Genomic DNA, 16,268 nt, shown 5'->3' on the forward strand with positions numbered 1-16,268 from the left:
AACACAACAAACAAGTTTGAAGGCTCACTTCAGTCAAGGAAAGTTAGAAAAGTTACAAGAATAGGAAAGTTAATTTTCATTTTATCATATCCTTGGACTCTACTGCCACTCTCAGCCAGAAGCATCCAGGCAATGTGTTCATTCCCATTTGATTTCCAGGCTGACTTTATAAATCTCAGATTATAAACCCTAAGGTTTGTATTCAAACTTCAGAGTATTTCTCAGAGTCCTCACTGTTTCAGATTGTCCCATCAAACATTGGAGTAAATAATATATTTTACGGGAAGCCAGTGGACATGACTTCAAGAACAGTTTTTGGTGCCATTACTGGGATAAAACCCCGAGGATGCCAAGAAGCTATATGCTGTGTTTGGAAAAAAGATGAATGTGACTCACATTCATGTGACAGCTACTCACACGAAACTTTCAGATCTGCCTATTAGGCTGTAAATCTCTCATGTCAGCAAAATTTCCCCAGGAATGTTAGGACCAGTGACAATGTGCTAGTGACCAGACTCATCTCATTGGGTTGTAGAGGTGGCAGAAAAGGCGATTCTGAGACTTGCAAAGGGAGCATAACAAGTAGTTTTCCTCAGTACCTTCCCAGAAAAACAACCCAAAGACATTAAAGTGATTCTCGTTTCAACTGGATTCGCTTTAAGACGCCAGTTGAATCTAGTCCTGTACAAGCCGGTTTGTGTGCTACACAAGCAAGATGACAAATTCCAAACCAGCACTCACTGCAATAGCGCAAAGAGAACTCTGACCCAAGCTGCCCAATTTTAGTGCTGAAAAAACAAACCAGGTAATCCAGTTAAATAAAAACCAAGGCAGCCACAGGTACAAGCAACTTTTGTTACACAGCACACTTGCAAAGAGACTGTCCTTTCTATTCCTACCCTAAGATCTGCCCTTGAAAACTTTCATGCTACTGCCAGACAATTTCCTACACTGAGCTCTTGCTACTCAGTTATGGATTAACTGGCTGATAGTTCCTTGTCATCAGCCAGAGAGACCAATCATTTTAAGAGAAAGAGACTTGCATAATGTGTTTGCTATGATAAATGATTCCTTCAGCACCATAAAAAATATTTATGGTCCCTAACTAACAATTTAAAAATAAAGTAAATTCTTCTTTCCTTTTTAGTTCCCCTTAAAAAAAGAAAAAAGAAAAAAAAAAAAAGAAAAAAAAAAAAAAAGCAGGTCACTTCATCTGTAGCATACTTTTCACTCCTTCTTTATTTATTTATTTATATTACAAGTTTGCCAAGCTCTGTGGTTTCTCTGCTGTGCAAAGTCTTGGCCTCTTTTGAGAAGCAAATCCCACAAACTACATTTCCCAGAGTCCTCTAGCAAAATGGTAGACTATACTGCTTGAGAAACACCTCATCGGGCAGATTAAGTTTTCACATGGCTTTTGCTCCATTAGGCTGAGCTTTGGTATGGTGCATATAAAATTCTGCTCGCTGCAGCTGCTGCAATTATGCCATTCCGCCTTTGTAAAGAAGCTAAATTTGCTAAGAGGTCTATCAAGATTAGAGAATTGCAGCACTTCATGGAGCTAGAAATCAGATCAGTTTGTTTTCTGCTACATATCAGGTGATTTATTTGCCCTGCAAGATAAGTAAGGATACTCTTCAATTCACCAAACTCTATTATGCCTTAATAACCTCATGACATGAGTGAAAAATTACAGTACTTTGGGAAACCCTTTCATCTGTTCTGCAATTCCAGAGAAACTATAGAAACTATGAGTGTCTTATGAATACTGGTGCAGGCTATTCCCAAATATTTTTAAAATATTAACCATCAAAAGGTGAAACAGACTAAAATTTGATTCATCTCCCATTCCATTATCAATCTAAAAAAGATACATGAACAGAGTATATTTCTCAGATTTCTCTCTTGATATCAAATATTTTTTCCTAGTTTAAGAAAACTTCACTTTGAGCAAAAATTGCATTTCTGACATGTTTGTTAATTGAGACAGCTGTTTTATCTCACGGTAGGATTAGGCAGCACCAAGGCTATTTTGAGTTGCTTCACACAGAGATTTTGTAGAAATCTTTCCACTAATTTTAAATCTCTGGCAGCAACCCTGCACCATTGTCTGCAGTAATCCTTGAGCTACTTTTAGGAAAAAGTTCCAGAATTCTATAATTTTCTAAAGGAAATCAGAATCCTCACCAACAGAAAATGAAAAAAATGTAATCTGAAAATGAACATTTTCTGTTCATATGCTTTTTTAAAAACAAAAAACTTATTCCTATAGGGTAGGTAGGACAAACACATTTCTTCTGAGACTACTTCACACAGGTCTATTTAAGGCTAGCTAAATAAGTCCCTTTTAAATCATCCACTGGAGTCATTACTAGCATCTGCCTGAGTCTTAGAGGGATCTATCTCCTACAGCCATGAGGTAACAAAAAACACAGTTGAAGCCTGACTTGATTTACTCTGATAACTTCAAATGAATGTATTTATATTTATTGAAGAGCTAATTATATGGATCTATACTTCAAGAGCACATGAAACTGTCATTTGGACTAACCATGAACATCCGGTCCCTGTTTGACCTTGGATGTTGTGAAAAATCCATAGTGGGAAAGTGACTCCACTTTCTGTCTAGAAACAAAGAAAGGAATCTTTCCAGGATATTACAGTGGTTACACTGCAATGTCTTTTTCTTAAAAAACAGACATCCTTGGCACTGGCACTACTATAGTGCTGTATGAATGGAATTCACAGACAATGCTGCAGTGCCCTATGAATGGATCTGTGGTGTGGAAGGGATTAGCCAGAACCCCGTCAATCTATGCATCTAAATGGCTTTGCTGCTCACCATCAGCTCAGATCAAAGCTAATACAAAATCTGCAATTCCCTGAGGAAATTAGCTGGTTGTTGGTTGTTTCCTTGTTAGAAACACGGGTACTTTCCAGACAAGCCCTTTCTGACTTTCCTTTCTCGGTGGTGCCCCTGGGAACTGTGGACAATCTGTTACTGTCAACTGCTAAAAGTTAGAATATTTGATCATTCTCATAACACCCAGTAGATCAAGCCTTTCTTTCCAAAGACAATACGAATACTAGGAAAAAGGTGTTGTATGAATTGTCCTGCAGAACAGCCTTAATTCCTCCATTGAGAATTTAGATCACAAACAAATCCCTCTTGACCAACCCTGTCCACACTTCTCTCAGGTTCTCTGACTCCATGGGGACTGGCTACGTAGACAGAAAGGGGTTTGCACTCATTTGGATTAGCTCAGTTCTTACATCATCTTTGCACTTATTTAACAAAGCTTAGAACAGAGACCTAGCACTAACTGCTTTAAGAAGGATGGGCCAAACAATATGCAGACATACCTAAGAGACGAATAAAAGGACTATTCGACCTAGTTGTGGCCGGGAGCTGCATCACTGCACCTCACTATGTTGCATAATGCAGACATGCTCTTGAACACTCTGCTAAAAAAATCTTTGAGGGAAAAGCTTGTATTCATGTAATTTGGTAGCTAAGCACTGCCAAAACAATGCAACACTACTAAAATATACTTCTAGGCCTCCGTGTCCCATGCTTGTAAACTAGAGGTATGACGACTGCTCCACACATACGCACTCCTTCCCAGCTGGTATGCTCATTGTGAGTCATTATTAATTCATGTATGGCTACATTGACTGCTTCAGGATAAACATCGCAAAAATGCTGCAATGTATACAAAGTGTAAGATACGGCCATTTGATCTACCCATGACTCTGCATTCAGAGAATTCAAACTCATGTATACAGAGAGAATGTGCCCAGGAATGAAGCAGGGAATACTGATGAAGATGGCAAAACACATTGCCTCCTCCATCAGTCGAAGAAATTAAATAATCTCATAACAAAGTGCACCTCAAAGAACTGGGTAAGCTGCTGTTGTAGTGTACGCACCACAACCTTTGCAGTTTTGCAAAGACCTTACTAGGTCAAAACACTGTCACTGACAAATGCTTCCGAAGGAAAATCCCATCCTCTTCTACCCCTTTTCCAACTATTTTGCCTTCCTCAAAGCAGCATCTTTTACCCACTTCACCACCCAGGCCTTCAATTTTATTAGCACAGCTGCCTTCACTCCTAACCAGAGGGCAGGATAAGCCTACAGTTACTGTACACTAAATAGAAACACCTGTGACTCTCTTTTTCATATACATTCATATATATATGTATATATTAGTTATTATTTCTTTTCTTCAGAGCACTAAGTCCCATGTTCTGAAAAAGAAAATAAATCCCTGTTCTTACATTCTCTCCCACACCCCCCACGTGCTCTTGACAGACAAGCACAGACAGTGCAGCAGATATTTCACTTCACTTTATTTTAAAGAAAAGGAGAGAGGGGGAGAGAGAATTCTTGTGGCATTCCAGAGGTCCCTGGACACTCATTCCAAATGCCTGAGTTGGGCCCTGGGTGAGTTTCAGTCTAAAAGAGAACCTGGGTTTCTAGGCAGTCATCCAAACTCAACACAGACACTTTTTTTCTTTCTAAATCAGTTTTAAAAAAATTAAGACCAAAAGAGAAGCGGAGGGGAAAAAAAAAAGGAAAAAAAAGGGAAAAGAAAGAGAGAAGTGGAGGGGCAGGAGAGGCAACTGAGGTAACAGAAAATGTGTGCAAAGGAGGAATCCAAATTCTCCATTTTTATTGACAATTTGGAATTTTATTCGCAAGAGGTAGAACGGTAACCTTGCAAGAGGGCAGCTTCCCTTATGGTCACAAATGAATGGTGAGGAGAAACAGGTCACCATCCCCCTCCTCAACAACTGCTCCTGTCAGGATGGAGGAGACTGTTTTGGGAGCTGTTTCTCACTATGTTCTGCCCACATTGGCTCCAGCCTTCCTTTTTCTTGATGTACAAATGAAGGCAGCTGTTGCACACCAGCCCTGGCAATGTCTGCCTTTGGCTTACAGCATTTAGTCCCACTGCTGTTGTGCTGAACAAATAGTATACCCAGACCTATTGCAGGTCAATCTAACCTGCACCTTGGTCAACACAGACGATGTGCTGCACTGCTAGAGAACTGGAAAAACTGCCTCAAAACAGTTACTGACTCCTACTGACCACTAAAAGCCACTAAATCACTGGCTTCTGTCACCTTGTGCTTCACAATATCAGTCAACACTGGCTACAACTTCTTACCTCACTCAGCTTAGCCCAGTTGAACGATTTCAGTGGATGTGAAGGCTGCGGGATGGATTTCTTCTTCAGGCTGGTGCCACTGCTGCTGAAGGTGGTGGTTGTTGGAGGGGGTGACATCCCCATACTGAAGAAAGGTGGTGCTCCTGGTGGGGGAGGAGGTCCTCCTGGAGGAGGTGGTGGAGCAGGAGGAGGGGGACAGCTGGAGAAAGGCAGAGGGGGTGGCAGCGGGGGCAAATTCTCTGACATCAGAGAAGAGGACAAAGCTAATGGGCCACCAGGAGGAGGGGGTGGGAGGGGTGGGAAAGAAATGCTGCCACCTTGCTGGAAAATAAAAAGCACATAGGAAAAGAAAGCAAACAGTTTAAAAGGTACAATAACTCCATGTTGCCAGCTGATGTGATTTTATTACAAGTCTCAAAATATTTAGTGTTTTCTTTAAAACCTCCTGCACTCAAAGCCATGCAATAAAGGGAGGAATCTCAGCTTTCATTTAAGAGAAAGTTTCAAGCCCTTGAAGCTGTGGAGAAGAGCTTGAAAATGGAACCATAAATGGCTCAGAAAAACAGAAAGCTAGTAAAAGAAGCCAAAATGTATTATTTTCTCCTTATGTATGAAAAAAAAAGAAAAGTTCAATCTTGTAAACTTTTGAACTCCTGGGTTTTGAACCTTAGGGTTTGAAATATCGAATACCTGTGATTAAGGCCCCAGTAACACAAAGTGGGAGAAGGGAGGAGAGAATGAATACTGCTTTTTGCATTGTCTAGCTACTAAGAGCTGTGTCCTGGAAATTCAAGGCTCAGGCACACCACAAGGACAGAAGCAGCACCAGGCAGGTGAGAGCAGCTGCAAATGTCACTTCTGCAGAGCTTCAAGGCAGTGCAGACCCTCTTGAGGCATGACACAGGTCCTGTCTCTCCATTAAAATTTACTTCCATATCTGTGAGAATTCTCTCTATTCTACTACAATAACAATCAGAACCACCTATCACACCCATTCAGCAGTAAAAACTATGGCTAGAAGGTGATATATATACCTTAGCAATTCTCAAATATCATAAAGCAAGGGCTGAAGAAAAGGAAAGGGATAGCCCATTCCTGCATTATCTACTCTATACCACTTGCTCAGGTAATATAGTCTCTACTGAAAGTCTAATTTTTGGCTGTCTGGTGAGGCTTTCTCCTATACTCGCCATAGAAAGATTTTTCACTCGTGTTTTTCTTCATCATTTGCTAGCTAGCAAGTTTTAAACAAGGATAGGAGTAAGCCCATTTTCATACCGAAAACTCATTAAGCTGAGCTACCAGGTCGTTCATCTGGTCCCTGGTCTGGCGCAGCTCCAAGGATTCCTTCTGCAGCTTGTCCTTCATTTTGTTTAGTGTCTTCATCATTTCATCTTTCTCCTGGGTCTTTGTCTCACATTCTCGTTCCTTCTTTTCTAGCCTGCTCATCAGCTCAGCATGGTCTAGGAGGTACAAGGCAATGAGGTTGATGAAACAAAGCTCACGAACACTCCCCCCCAAGAGATATAACTTACACTGGAATAAAATTGATATAAATCTGTTGGTTCTACTGGGGGCATATAATGAGAGTGAGGAAATGAAAATGGATCCTTTCTTGACAGTGATTTTCAGTGATCAAGACATTGAGACAACGGTGCCTAAGGTTCACTTGGACTGTGAAATCACTTCAAGGGAGGATTGAGGGAAGCTCAGTCCTATGAACTAAATAAATAGACTGATCAGCATGAGAAGCAAGAAAATGCACTGGAAGAAAGAAAACAGGGTTAGTCCATGAAAGTAAACACTGGACAGTGAGTTCTGCCCAGCTCTACTGCCTGTCTTCTGTGACTGAATCAGGATCTTCCTCTCTCACTTCTTCAAACACAGTGGACATACTAACCTTTCCGGAACTTCTCTGCCTGGTCCCTCCACTGCTTGACTTCATTTTCATTCACCAGCCTGAAAGATGAAACCAGATCATTTTAACTTGTTTTGAGCTATCCAGCCCTGAGGGCAAGTGGTCACCATGTACAGTGATCCACAAAAGGCATCCTGATGGATTTTCACAGGTTTACACAGAATCATACCAGTGGTCAGTCTGGTTCCAGATCCTGATCCCTATTGTAGCCAACAGCTAATATTACAAAGACGATGTCTTGTGCTCAAAGCCCTAATAAGGGTTAAATAAATGCATGGGGAAAAATCCTGACACTTTCCTGTAGTCAAGTAACATCCTCAAAGTACCAAGTCTACCTATTTTAAAAGACGGAAGTCATAGCTAAAATCACCATTGCTGTTACGGGTTACAAATTATCCTCTCCTTGTTAGAAGGCTGGATTGCCATCCTTTTTTCTACTTTAGTAGTTCTATTTTTCTTTAGTATTTTTCTTACAAGGAGAGAGGATGGTTATCTACTGGGTAATATATCATTTACCAGGCAATGCTCATATCTCATACTGGGACAGCTATTTCCTATTACTGACAGAAAATATGCAGGGCACACTGGGGATTGATTAGACATGCAAAACGAGGAGTAGCTATGAAAGTAGAAATGGAAGATCAGGAAGATCTTGATATCAAGACAGAGAGAAAGATCAACACCAATATATTTTTCCATGATGAGAAATCAGTTCTGATTTTTGGCTCATGCCTGTACCAGGAGGGATTGTAAGACTTTTAATACAAGAGAATTTGGTTTTATATGAGGTTTATGTTCTGTGAGAATGCTCTTTTCAGTGGATAATTCAGGAGGGTTATGGGCCATGAATTACCTGCAGAGGCAGATGGATGGAATGCAGCATCCAAAAGTTTGGCTAAAAAAGGACTGACAACAGGGGTGTTGAGATAAGAGCCAGCTCATGTAGCTAGACTTCTCAAATGATGTATCTGAGGGGAAAAAATTTGGCACTCTCTGCCAAGTCTGTGGGTGACAACATGTAGACATTTTATAGAGAGGTAAAAGCTTGTGTCCCTTACATTGGGGCTGCTATCCACTATTTGAAATCTTTCTGAAGTATGTGCTCATTAGGGAAGAATGAGATCAAAGTAGAGATGACTAAATTTTTGGAAAGTATCACTGAAATTTTTCATCAACATTTTGACAGAAGAAAGGCACACGGGGAAGCCTGGTTATTTTATAAGGGTATTTTCTCTGCTCCTCAACCAGCTTAATATCTAAACGGAATTTAAAAGGCAAAGGCAAGGAAAAATCCAGAGTGGTTAAGATGTAATTTTGAACAAAACTTTCAGAAGACTAACAAACAATAAGGAGCTGTAATTAAAACAGGAAATTCCTCAGCCACGATATTTTGTTTGTTAAATATCTGCATATTTATTATATTTTAACACCTATATAATAGAAATAAACAATAATGCAGCTTACATTTTAATAATATTTTTGACATTGAAATTTTCCAATGGAGCTATATCTGGATCATCCCCTTGCTCATCCTGAAGAACAATCTGTTGGAGTATTCTGTCCAACAGCTGCCATTGCTGAAAGTTTCCTCCATTCCTCTTATCTGTATGGAAAAAGATCAACTCATGAAATCTTCCATTTTCATGTTAAAGTGCACAGAACTACCAGCAGGCTGGCATTCCTTCCTTTCTGTTTCCCATAAGTAAATGTTGTAAGCAGTAAATCATAGAACAGAGGACTTAACCATTGTGCTAGCAGTTTATTTACAAATACCCAGCATATCAAAAAAGCACAATTCAGGCATATGCAAATCTGTGTCTAATTTGCACATTCAGGCTGTGTGACTCTTTTGGTAGATCAGCTTTAACTTCCATTTAAATCGGCTACTGCAATGATTTCATTGTGCTGCCTGTTACCTGGTATTTTCTGGGGCTTGATATTTATTTTTGGTACCTAGGTAACATTGTGACCAAGCACTGCAAAAAGACTCAGATTTGCCGTCTGCATACTCAGTTACCTGAGGGTCAAAAAAACTAATCTGGCAAGAAAAATCATAAAAATATGACGAAAAAGTTTGGAGAGAAAGGACAGAAATGGAACAAAAGGGGCTGATCCCATAGATAGCAAACAGAGGAGCCACAAAAACGTACAGTTCACTTTAGCTCCCTGAGTTTTATAATCTAGACGTTCAATTTCATTAAAATTAATTCAGTATAATTCTGTCCTAGCATTGCAGGATTTGACCCTTCTGCCACCATACATTCCAGGTCAATAGCCAAAGCTCAAAGCCTAAGTATTGTCTTAAATAACAGTATCAAGGAGATCAATTAGACAAGCAACTGCTTAAATTTGTGCATGGCAGTACTTGACTCTTACAAATGCCCGATTACATACCACATTACCTCCTGAAAAAGCAGACTACAGTATATATCTCCCTCATGTCCCCTTCTCAGTTCCTCAGTTTGACTGCTCAAGCATGGTTGAAAGTAACCAAAGTCAGCCCCTGATGCCTAACAGGATTAAGACAGACAGTTCTGTGGTGATCTCGCTGTGCCTTTGTTTGGCTGCTACACTCTGGAAGCATGAATTATTTTATCTGATACTTACCAAGTTGATTCCTACTACCTCTCTTGAAAATAAATGCTGGTGTTATTTTTCATTTTGTGTCTAGGAGCTTTCCACTGATGCATTGCCATGAGACCAAAGACTTCTTGTAGAATTTTCCCAGTGACAGAATAGCTTTCATTACTGTATTGTTTCTCAAAAAAGATTCCTCACTCTATTTTGTTAACATGCAAAATGGTGCCAATTTCTGGGAATTCTCTGATCTAAAGCACAAGAGCTCTTTCTTTTTTTATGACTTCTAATTTAAACCCATTAAAAGCTCTCTCAGTGACTAATTGGAATGCCTCCAGCTACTTAATTTTATTTGCAAATGCGGAGAAGTCAAGCTGCTGCTTTATATATTGCAATAAAATTGGCTGGCTAGGATCAGTGTCAGACACCAAGTCTCTTAAGCCACTGTCAAAATCTGAATGGAAGACAAAGAAAATGTGTATCCTGGTAACTGTCACCCATTACCTATACACCAAAGCTTCCCATTTCTTCATCATCCCTTGCTCTGAAAAACAGTGATGTACTCACAAGGCATTTGTAAGCAGTGCTGGAGGATGGATAACAAATAGGGATAGGCATCTGTATGCTTCAATCTCTTCTTGATCAGCTCAAACATCTGAGAGGCGCTTTTTGTATCAATGTGGATCTGAAGTGAGGGAAGGCAGTGAAAGAACAAGTGAGACAAAACCAGGCACAGTGAAAACCTGGCTAACTGTGAAAGGTCTGATCAACAGAGGTAAGCAAAATTCTAGCAATTGGACTGTTTCAGACTTTCTTGCAATATCCAGGTATAAGCTCCAGTGAGGAAAAGCCACATGGGACTTCGAGATGAGCACTGCCATCTCCACTCCAAGAAGGAGAAGATCCTCAAAGGGAAGAAAAGGTGGGAGGCATGCAAAGCCATCAAGAGCTTTCTGGAGCAAACAAAACATTTGGGTCCTAAGAAGTGGTGGAACAAATAGCAGAAGGTAAGCAGAGAAGAGCTAGATGTTCTGTATTGGTGTGTGGCCGAGGTCAGTCATGGACAAAGAGGAAAACTACAATTTTTCTGTGCCCTACAGTCCCTTCCTGTCGCTAGAGGTTGTAGAAACTGTCTTTGCTGTACGCTCGTCTCCAAACTCCACCCTTTTCAAAGTACTGATTCTCTCCACAACCTCTGAGGTGATAACATTTAGGAGCGTTTCCTAGGATCTATTGGGTAAAGTATTAGAAAACAGTCCAAGTTTTATCTACAGTCCTGTAAAGAGGATGTATAAATCTAGAATGCATCTGGATCATCCGGTCTGAGAACATGAGAGCAACGTTGAGAACCTCCTTTGCTCCTGAACTTTCAGCCAAGCAAAAGAAATAAGTCTTTGTCAAAAATACTTGGCAGAAGTCTGTAATCACTGTTTTCATTGTTCACACATCACAGATCCCTACTTGCTAAATGAGAAACAGTGAAAACAAGAGTACCAACCACTCTCAGCAGCGAAAGCCAATCACTGCTTTCAGTGAACACATGCGGAAGTTGCACAAGGGATCCAAAGCAGATTGTTCAACTTTGGCAAGTTTAGGCACTCCTGAGAAAACTTACCAGGTCAAATCGCTTGGCAAGCTCCAGATCATCTTCATTTCTGACCATCTCAAAGAAATCTAAGTGCCTAAAAGAAAATGGAAAAACAAAAGTAAAACAAAACCGCCAATGTTCACAGCATAATTCAAACTTTAAGTAAACCTGCCACTGCAGAAGAAATAACACCTCATTTCCAGCTAAAGGACCTGGAAATTGGCATGTCTGTTTTACATGAAATGTTGGAATATGTCTGTAAGGCAACTCATGCGGGTCAATGATAGGCCAAAAGGAATGGCTGGCTGAGGTACAAGTGCTCTTTAATCCCCGTGCTAAGGCACTGTGTTGAGGTAATGGCTGCTAAAAATGAATATAAAATAAAAAAGGGATGCAATGTATGCAGTGGTAATAGATTTCTAAAAAGTTCATGCCACGCTTGTTAACCAGATATGTTAAACTATTAACAATTTGTTTCTTTCACAATGTAGAACAGAGATGCATTTAGTTAAACAACAGGGTTCATAGGTGTCTTTATGTTTGCCTACTAATGAGCACAGCCACTTGCCTCTAGTGGAATCTGGGGCATCTGGTGAGAGAGACCATGGCATCTGGACTTCCCTTGCATGGAGACCAGAGCATAACAGATGGTGTAACAGAAGGCATGGCACATTCCTCTGCCTTGACCTGGCATATAGTCTATGTAACTCAGGCATCTGGAATCCTCTCAGACCTCCATATCATCCTTATCATTATGATTTGTGAGATCTACAAGTGCCCCTAAGCTTCTCCTAAATGCTCCTCATTACTGGGCAAAGGAAAAGGGATGGCCCATGGACTAGGTTCTCTTCTTGGCTAAAATGGTGTAGATCAAAAGCAACACTCTCAACTGCAACTCTGTGGCAAGCAACAGAAATACACACCTGCACAGAGTCTTTTCCTGTGTCATTACTATATAGGTATATGCCTCCATCTGTTCAGAGATGTAAAGCATCTATGACAGGCAGCTGATGCTAACCAGGTGTTTGTGCAAAATCTGTCATCTTAAAACTGCTCTTGCACTGGATATTTGAAAAAAATCCCAAAGGCTGATGCCTTGAAAGCTGCAGGTATAGGTCTGATCCTTACTTTTTCAACATACACTTTGGCAAACACAACATTTCTATCCAGCAAGTTCCTGCAGATCAACTCTGCTCTACAGAAAAAGATGGAGATACAGTAGTCAGGGGTAGCAGCACAACAGCATGTCAATCCCTCTCCACAGAGCTTAGTGCAGTTACAGAAGTTACTCTCACTGCAGGCATAGGAACAGGCAGGCATTCCTACACCTTAAAAGGCTTCATTTTGTTAAACAATTGGTTTTTCCTAGGCTCCCTGTTGAGTCGTCAGCTTGTTGAACTATTTGACTGATACACTTCCAGAAGCTAAGGTCATTTGTTCCAAGCTAATTTTGTCTTGTATCTTTGTGAGAGGTTTAATTTAAGCTCATCATCAGCTTCAGTTAATGTGGCAAAATATGGAAATGCTAGTGAGATTAACCTGGGTCCCTAGTACAGACATGCTGCAGTGGAAAGCATTTATTCTGTGAATAACTTTTAACACAGTAATTCGATTTGCCATTTAGTGTTACATTTTGCGCAGCAGCAATGCTGTTTGAGGGTGTTCCTCATTTTTCTCTCTTGTGTATTCATTTCTACCCCTTTGTCCGCCACAGGTCCCTCTTCTCTTATAGTTGTGCCAGTGCCACTGTTTGAGAGGTTGTGGTAGGAGCTAGATCACAAAAAAGATTGATGCTAAAAAAAAAAAAAAAAAAAGAAAAAAAGTCTTGGAAACTCAGAACCTGCACTTTGAATACATGCACTCAGGCTCAATGAAGTCAGTAAAATAGCGGCTTCCCTTCCTCCTACCAGATCAGGCTTATTTTCCAGTTTTGCTACAAGAGACAAAAAATTAGAACATTTCTTTTTCACTTTGGTAGTCATTCCTAGGACTGAACAAAAATAATTCAGAAACTCCTTGTAAAAGCCACTACCAATTTAGTATGTATGATTCCTACTTTATCTGCTGATCTTAGTTTGAAGGATAAATCTCCTTTTTGTTTTTAAAGGAAGTCAGTTTTAGGGAGAGAGGCAGTACTATGTTTAAACCTGAAATTCAAATGTTCCCCAGAACTTTCTGCTCATCAATGACTGTTCTCAGAAAGTGTGTCTTACCTGTCCAATGTGGCATTCTCATGTCCTCTTAGCTTGTCAATGACAGGTTGAATTCCCAGCATCAGAAACTCATATCGTAGGTGTAATCGGAACTCCAAATTGTCCTTAGGGAGTGTGGAAAAAAATTTTAACAAGTTCCAAAAGGGTTTTTTAATGCCATTAAAAACTTTCAATGCAATTAAAAGGATTTGCTTAAAACCTCAGTTCTTCCCTTTTTAATATCCTCTATCCTGACACTCAATTCACAGGATGACTCACATTCCATGATCATTTATTCTGAATGACTCTAAATAATCCTATCTTCCCAAGCTAAAGTCACTAAAAATTAAGACCTTTGCCTCTGTTTGCTTTAAAAATACAATCCTCATGTGCCTAGAATGAGTTCCATGCATCCACGTTGTTCTACAAAGACCAAAAGTCATTAGTGCTTATCCTGCTAGTCAATTAGAGATCTTCCAAGTGATTACAAATGAACAGTATTGAAGACTTCCCCCTTGTTTTTATGCATACTTGGCATAAAACTACTATAATGTAAAAAATTACTATAAAATTACTGGCAAAATTGACACCTATTCAGTAGGGCTTTAGAGAGATGCTGCAGATGATGCTGCCAGACAGAGCTGTTATAAGCTTGTTGCCTTTTGTGCTTTAACCAAAAAAAAAAAAAAACAGAATTAACATTTTCAGTAAATTAAATCAGTTTAAACTATTGTCCAGACTCAAAAGGAAGTGTTATTAATGAATAAAAACAAGCAAAGTGAAGTTTCTGAAATGTCCCACTTTGACATTTTAAAATCAAAATGTTTTGTTTTCTTTGAGTCAAAACATTTCAAAACATTTCTGAATGTAAATCAAAATGTGTTTTAAAAGACTGAAATCAAGAGGAAAATGCTTTGCAGCTATTAAAAAACAAAGCAAACCATTTCTTCTTTCCCTTCCTACAACTACTGCACTCCAAATCTTATGTTTAGGGATCTGGTCATGCTTTTGATTTACTGTCTTCAATCTGGAGTGGGACTTTGTCACCCTCTCTTTCCACACTACCAACAATAATATTTTTGACATGTTTCTGAGTTGTTTTTTGACAAAATCTACTAGCAGAGTGGCAAAGGCTTAATGAGAGTAAAAAAGGAAAAATGTACTGAATTATAAGGCATATTCATACATATGAAAGAGAGCAAGTAGAACAGAATAATATGGAAGGGCTTCTTAATACAATAGCCTATGTTATATTGGAAGAAGCTGCAAATTAAATAATAGGGATCCCTACTGACAATTCATCCTTTTTCTACAAACCACATCCACTCAATAACACAAGATTTGTGACTTAATCTGCTAGCCACTTCTCAAGTAAATTACTTAAAGAACAACATTTTAAATGGAATTTCCAGGGCAACAACTCACCTCACCAGCACCAGCATTCAGAACAGCATTGATAAAAGACATGATGGCTGTTTTGAGATTTACTTCATCTCGATAACGCCCCATGCTTCGGTCTAGCTCATTCAACAATGTCTGAAATAGAACAACAGGCTGGGTTAAAGGATATCTAATTCCTTGCACCATTTTGCATGCTGTTCACAGAATCTGCAAACAGTTTGCTGTATAGTTGCTCAAAGAAGTAACTTTTTTCAAGCAAAAGTCTTGACAATTTGGGGCATGCTACAACAAAAAAAAATGAAGAATAGTAATAGGAATAAAATGCCTATATGATCCTAATGAAAAAAGTACCTTTTTTTTTAAAAAAAAAGTAAGCTATTATTTGAGAAAAAGGAAATGCCCTTTGAAATCTCAACGTAAGAAAACAGCAAAATGAAGCCCCTCCCACTCATTTAACTCTGTACAGAGAATATGACAGGGAGTTTATACATGCAGAAAAACATAATCAGATCCATGTACCCTTTCTACTTGTGACATTCAAGTAATTTAGTAATTTTCATAATTTTTTTAATGTCAGCAGGATAGACTGCACTTCTATATACAGTGAGGAGAAAATCCTGTGCTGTTGTCTGAGGAACAGAGCTTGTACTTGGGCCTTGGAGGATGTACAGTTTCTCCTCGTTCCTTTGCTTGTAACCATTTCAGGTAAAACAACTCTCTAATCTTGGCAAGCTCCTTTTAAGGATGCACAATTAACAGGAATATCCCCTGTCCATTCAGCTCCAAACTTCTTAGAGCTAAAAAGTTGAATTACAAAACTAAAGTGGAAGCGCAGTTAAGTACAAATTCCATGTTATTTCACCCTACTAAACAAGCAGCAGGGAGTATTTAGCACAGACAAGCCGTTCGTCTAATCTCTACATATTCCCCAGAAATATATTCAAGGCATATCCTCTGTGTGCGTGCGTGCATGTGTGTGTGCTTGCACACACAAACACTACACAGAATGATACATATAGAGTTGCTACAGAGAAAAAAGAAAAAGATTAGACAATTAATGTCAGTAGCATGTGCTTTATATAGTCCAGGGAAAACCAATTCTGCCTAAACATTTACAAAAGAGTTTATATGTAAAAACTGATTAGCCATGGAAGCAACTCTCTACTCCAAGCTTTGTGCTGATGATTATGAATCTTCTCTCAGTTCATAAGTCTAAGGACAATTTTTCTCACTGGAAGAGTAACAAATTTCACTTGGGTTCTGCCAGTTCAATTGTATGTGTCTCACACTCAGATACATGTATTGCTGATGAACTAGAAATGTCAGAATTCTTTTTACTTTTCCAAAGAAGTCTTGGCCATAAAGGGAGAATGAAGACAAAAATAGCTTGTTAGTGTTCAACCCAGTAGATCCACCTA

The 16,268-nt window shown here is 39.4% G+C and overlaps 1 protein-coding gene across 8 annotated transcripts in view; it reads right to left on the bottom strand.

The window, feature by feature from the left end:
* Nucleotides 1-16,268, bottom strand: part of DAAM2 (dishevelled associated activator of morphogenesis 2) — a 212,752-nt gene that overhangs the window by 46,609 nt on the left and 149,875 nt on the right. For all 8 annotated transcript variants that reach the window (XM_062571966.1, XM_062571961.1, XM_062571963.1 and 5 more), the window contains 8 exons: nt 14,875-14,985; nt 13,471-13,574; nt 11,285-11,351; nt 10,237-10,354; nt 8,557-8,695; nt 7,075-7,133; nt 6,453-6,637; nt 5,175-5,495 (listed from right to left, as the gene is read on the bottom strand). In XM_062571966.1, the coding sequence (XP_062427950.1) occupies nt 5,175-5,495; nt 6,453-6,637; nt 7,075-7,133; nt 8,557-8,695; nt 10,237-10,354; nt 11,285-11,351; nt 13,471-13,574; nt 14,875-14,985 (1,104 nt within the window). The remainder of the gene's footprint in view (nt 1-5,174; nt 5,496-6,452; nt 6,638-7,074; nt 7,134-8,556; nt 8,696-10,236; nt 10,355-11,284; nt 11,352-13,470; nt 13,575-14,874; nt 14,986-16,268) is intronic.

Source organism: Rhea pennata, chromosome 3 (assembly GCF_028389875.1).
Source record: "Rhea pennata isolate bPtePen1 chromosome 3, bPtePen1.pri, whole genome shotgun sequence".
Classification (NCBI taxonomy): domain Eukaryota; kingdom Metazoa; phylum Chordata; class Aves; order Rheiformes; family Rheidae; genus Rhea; species Rhea pennata.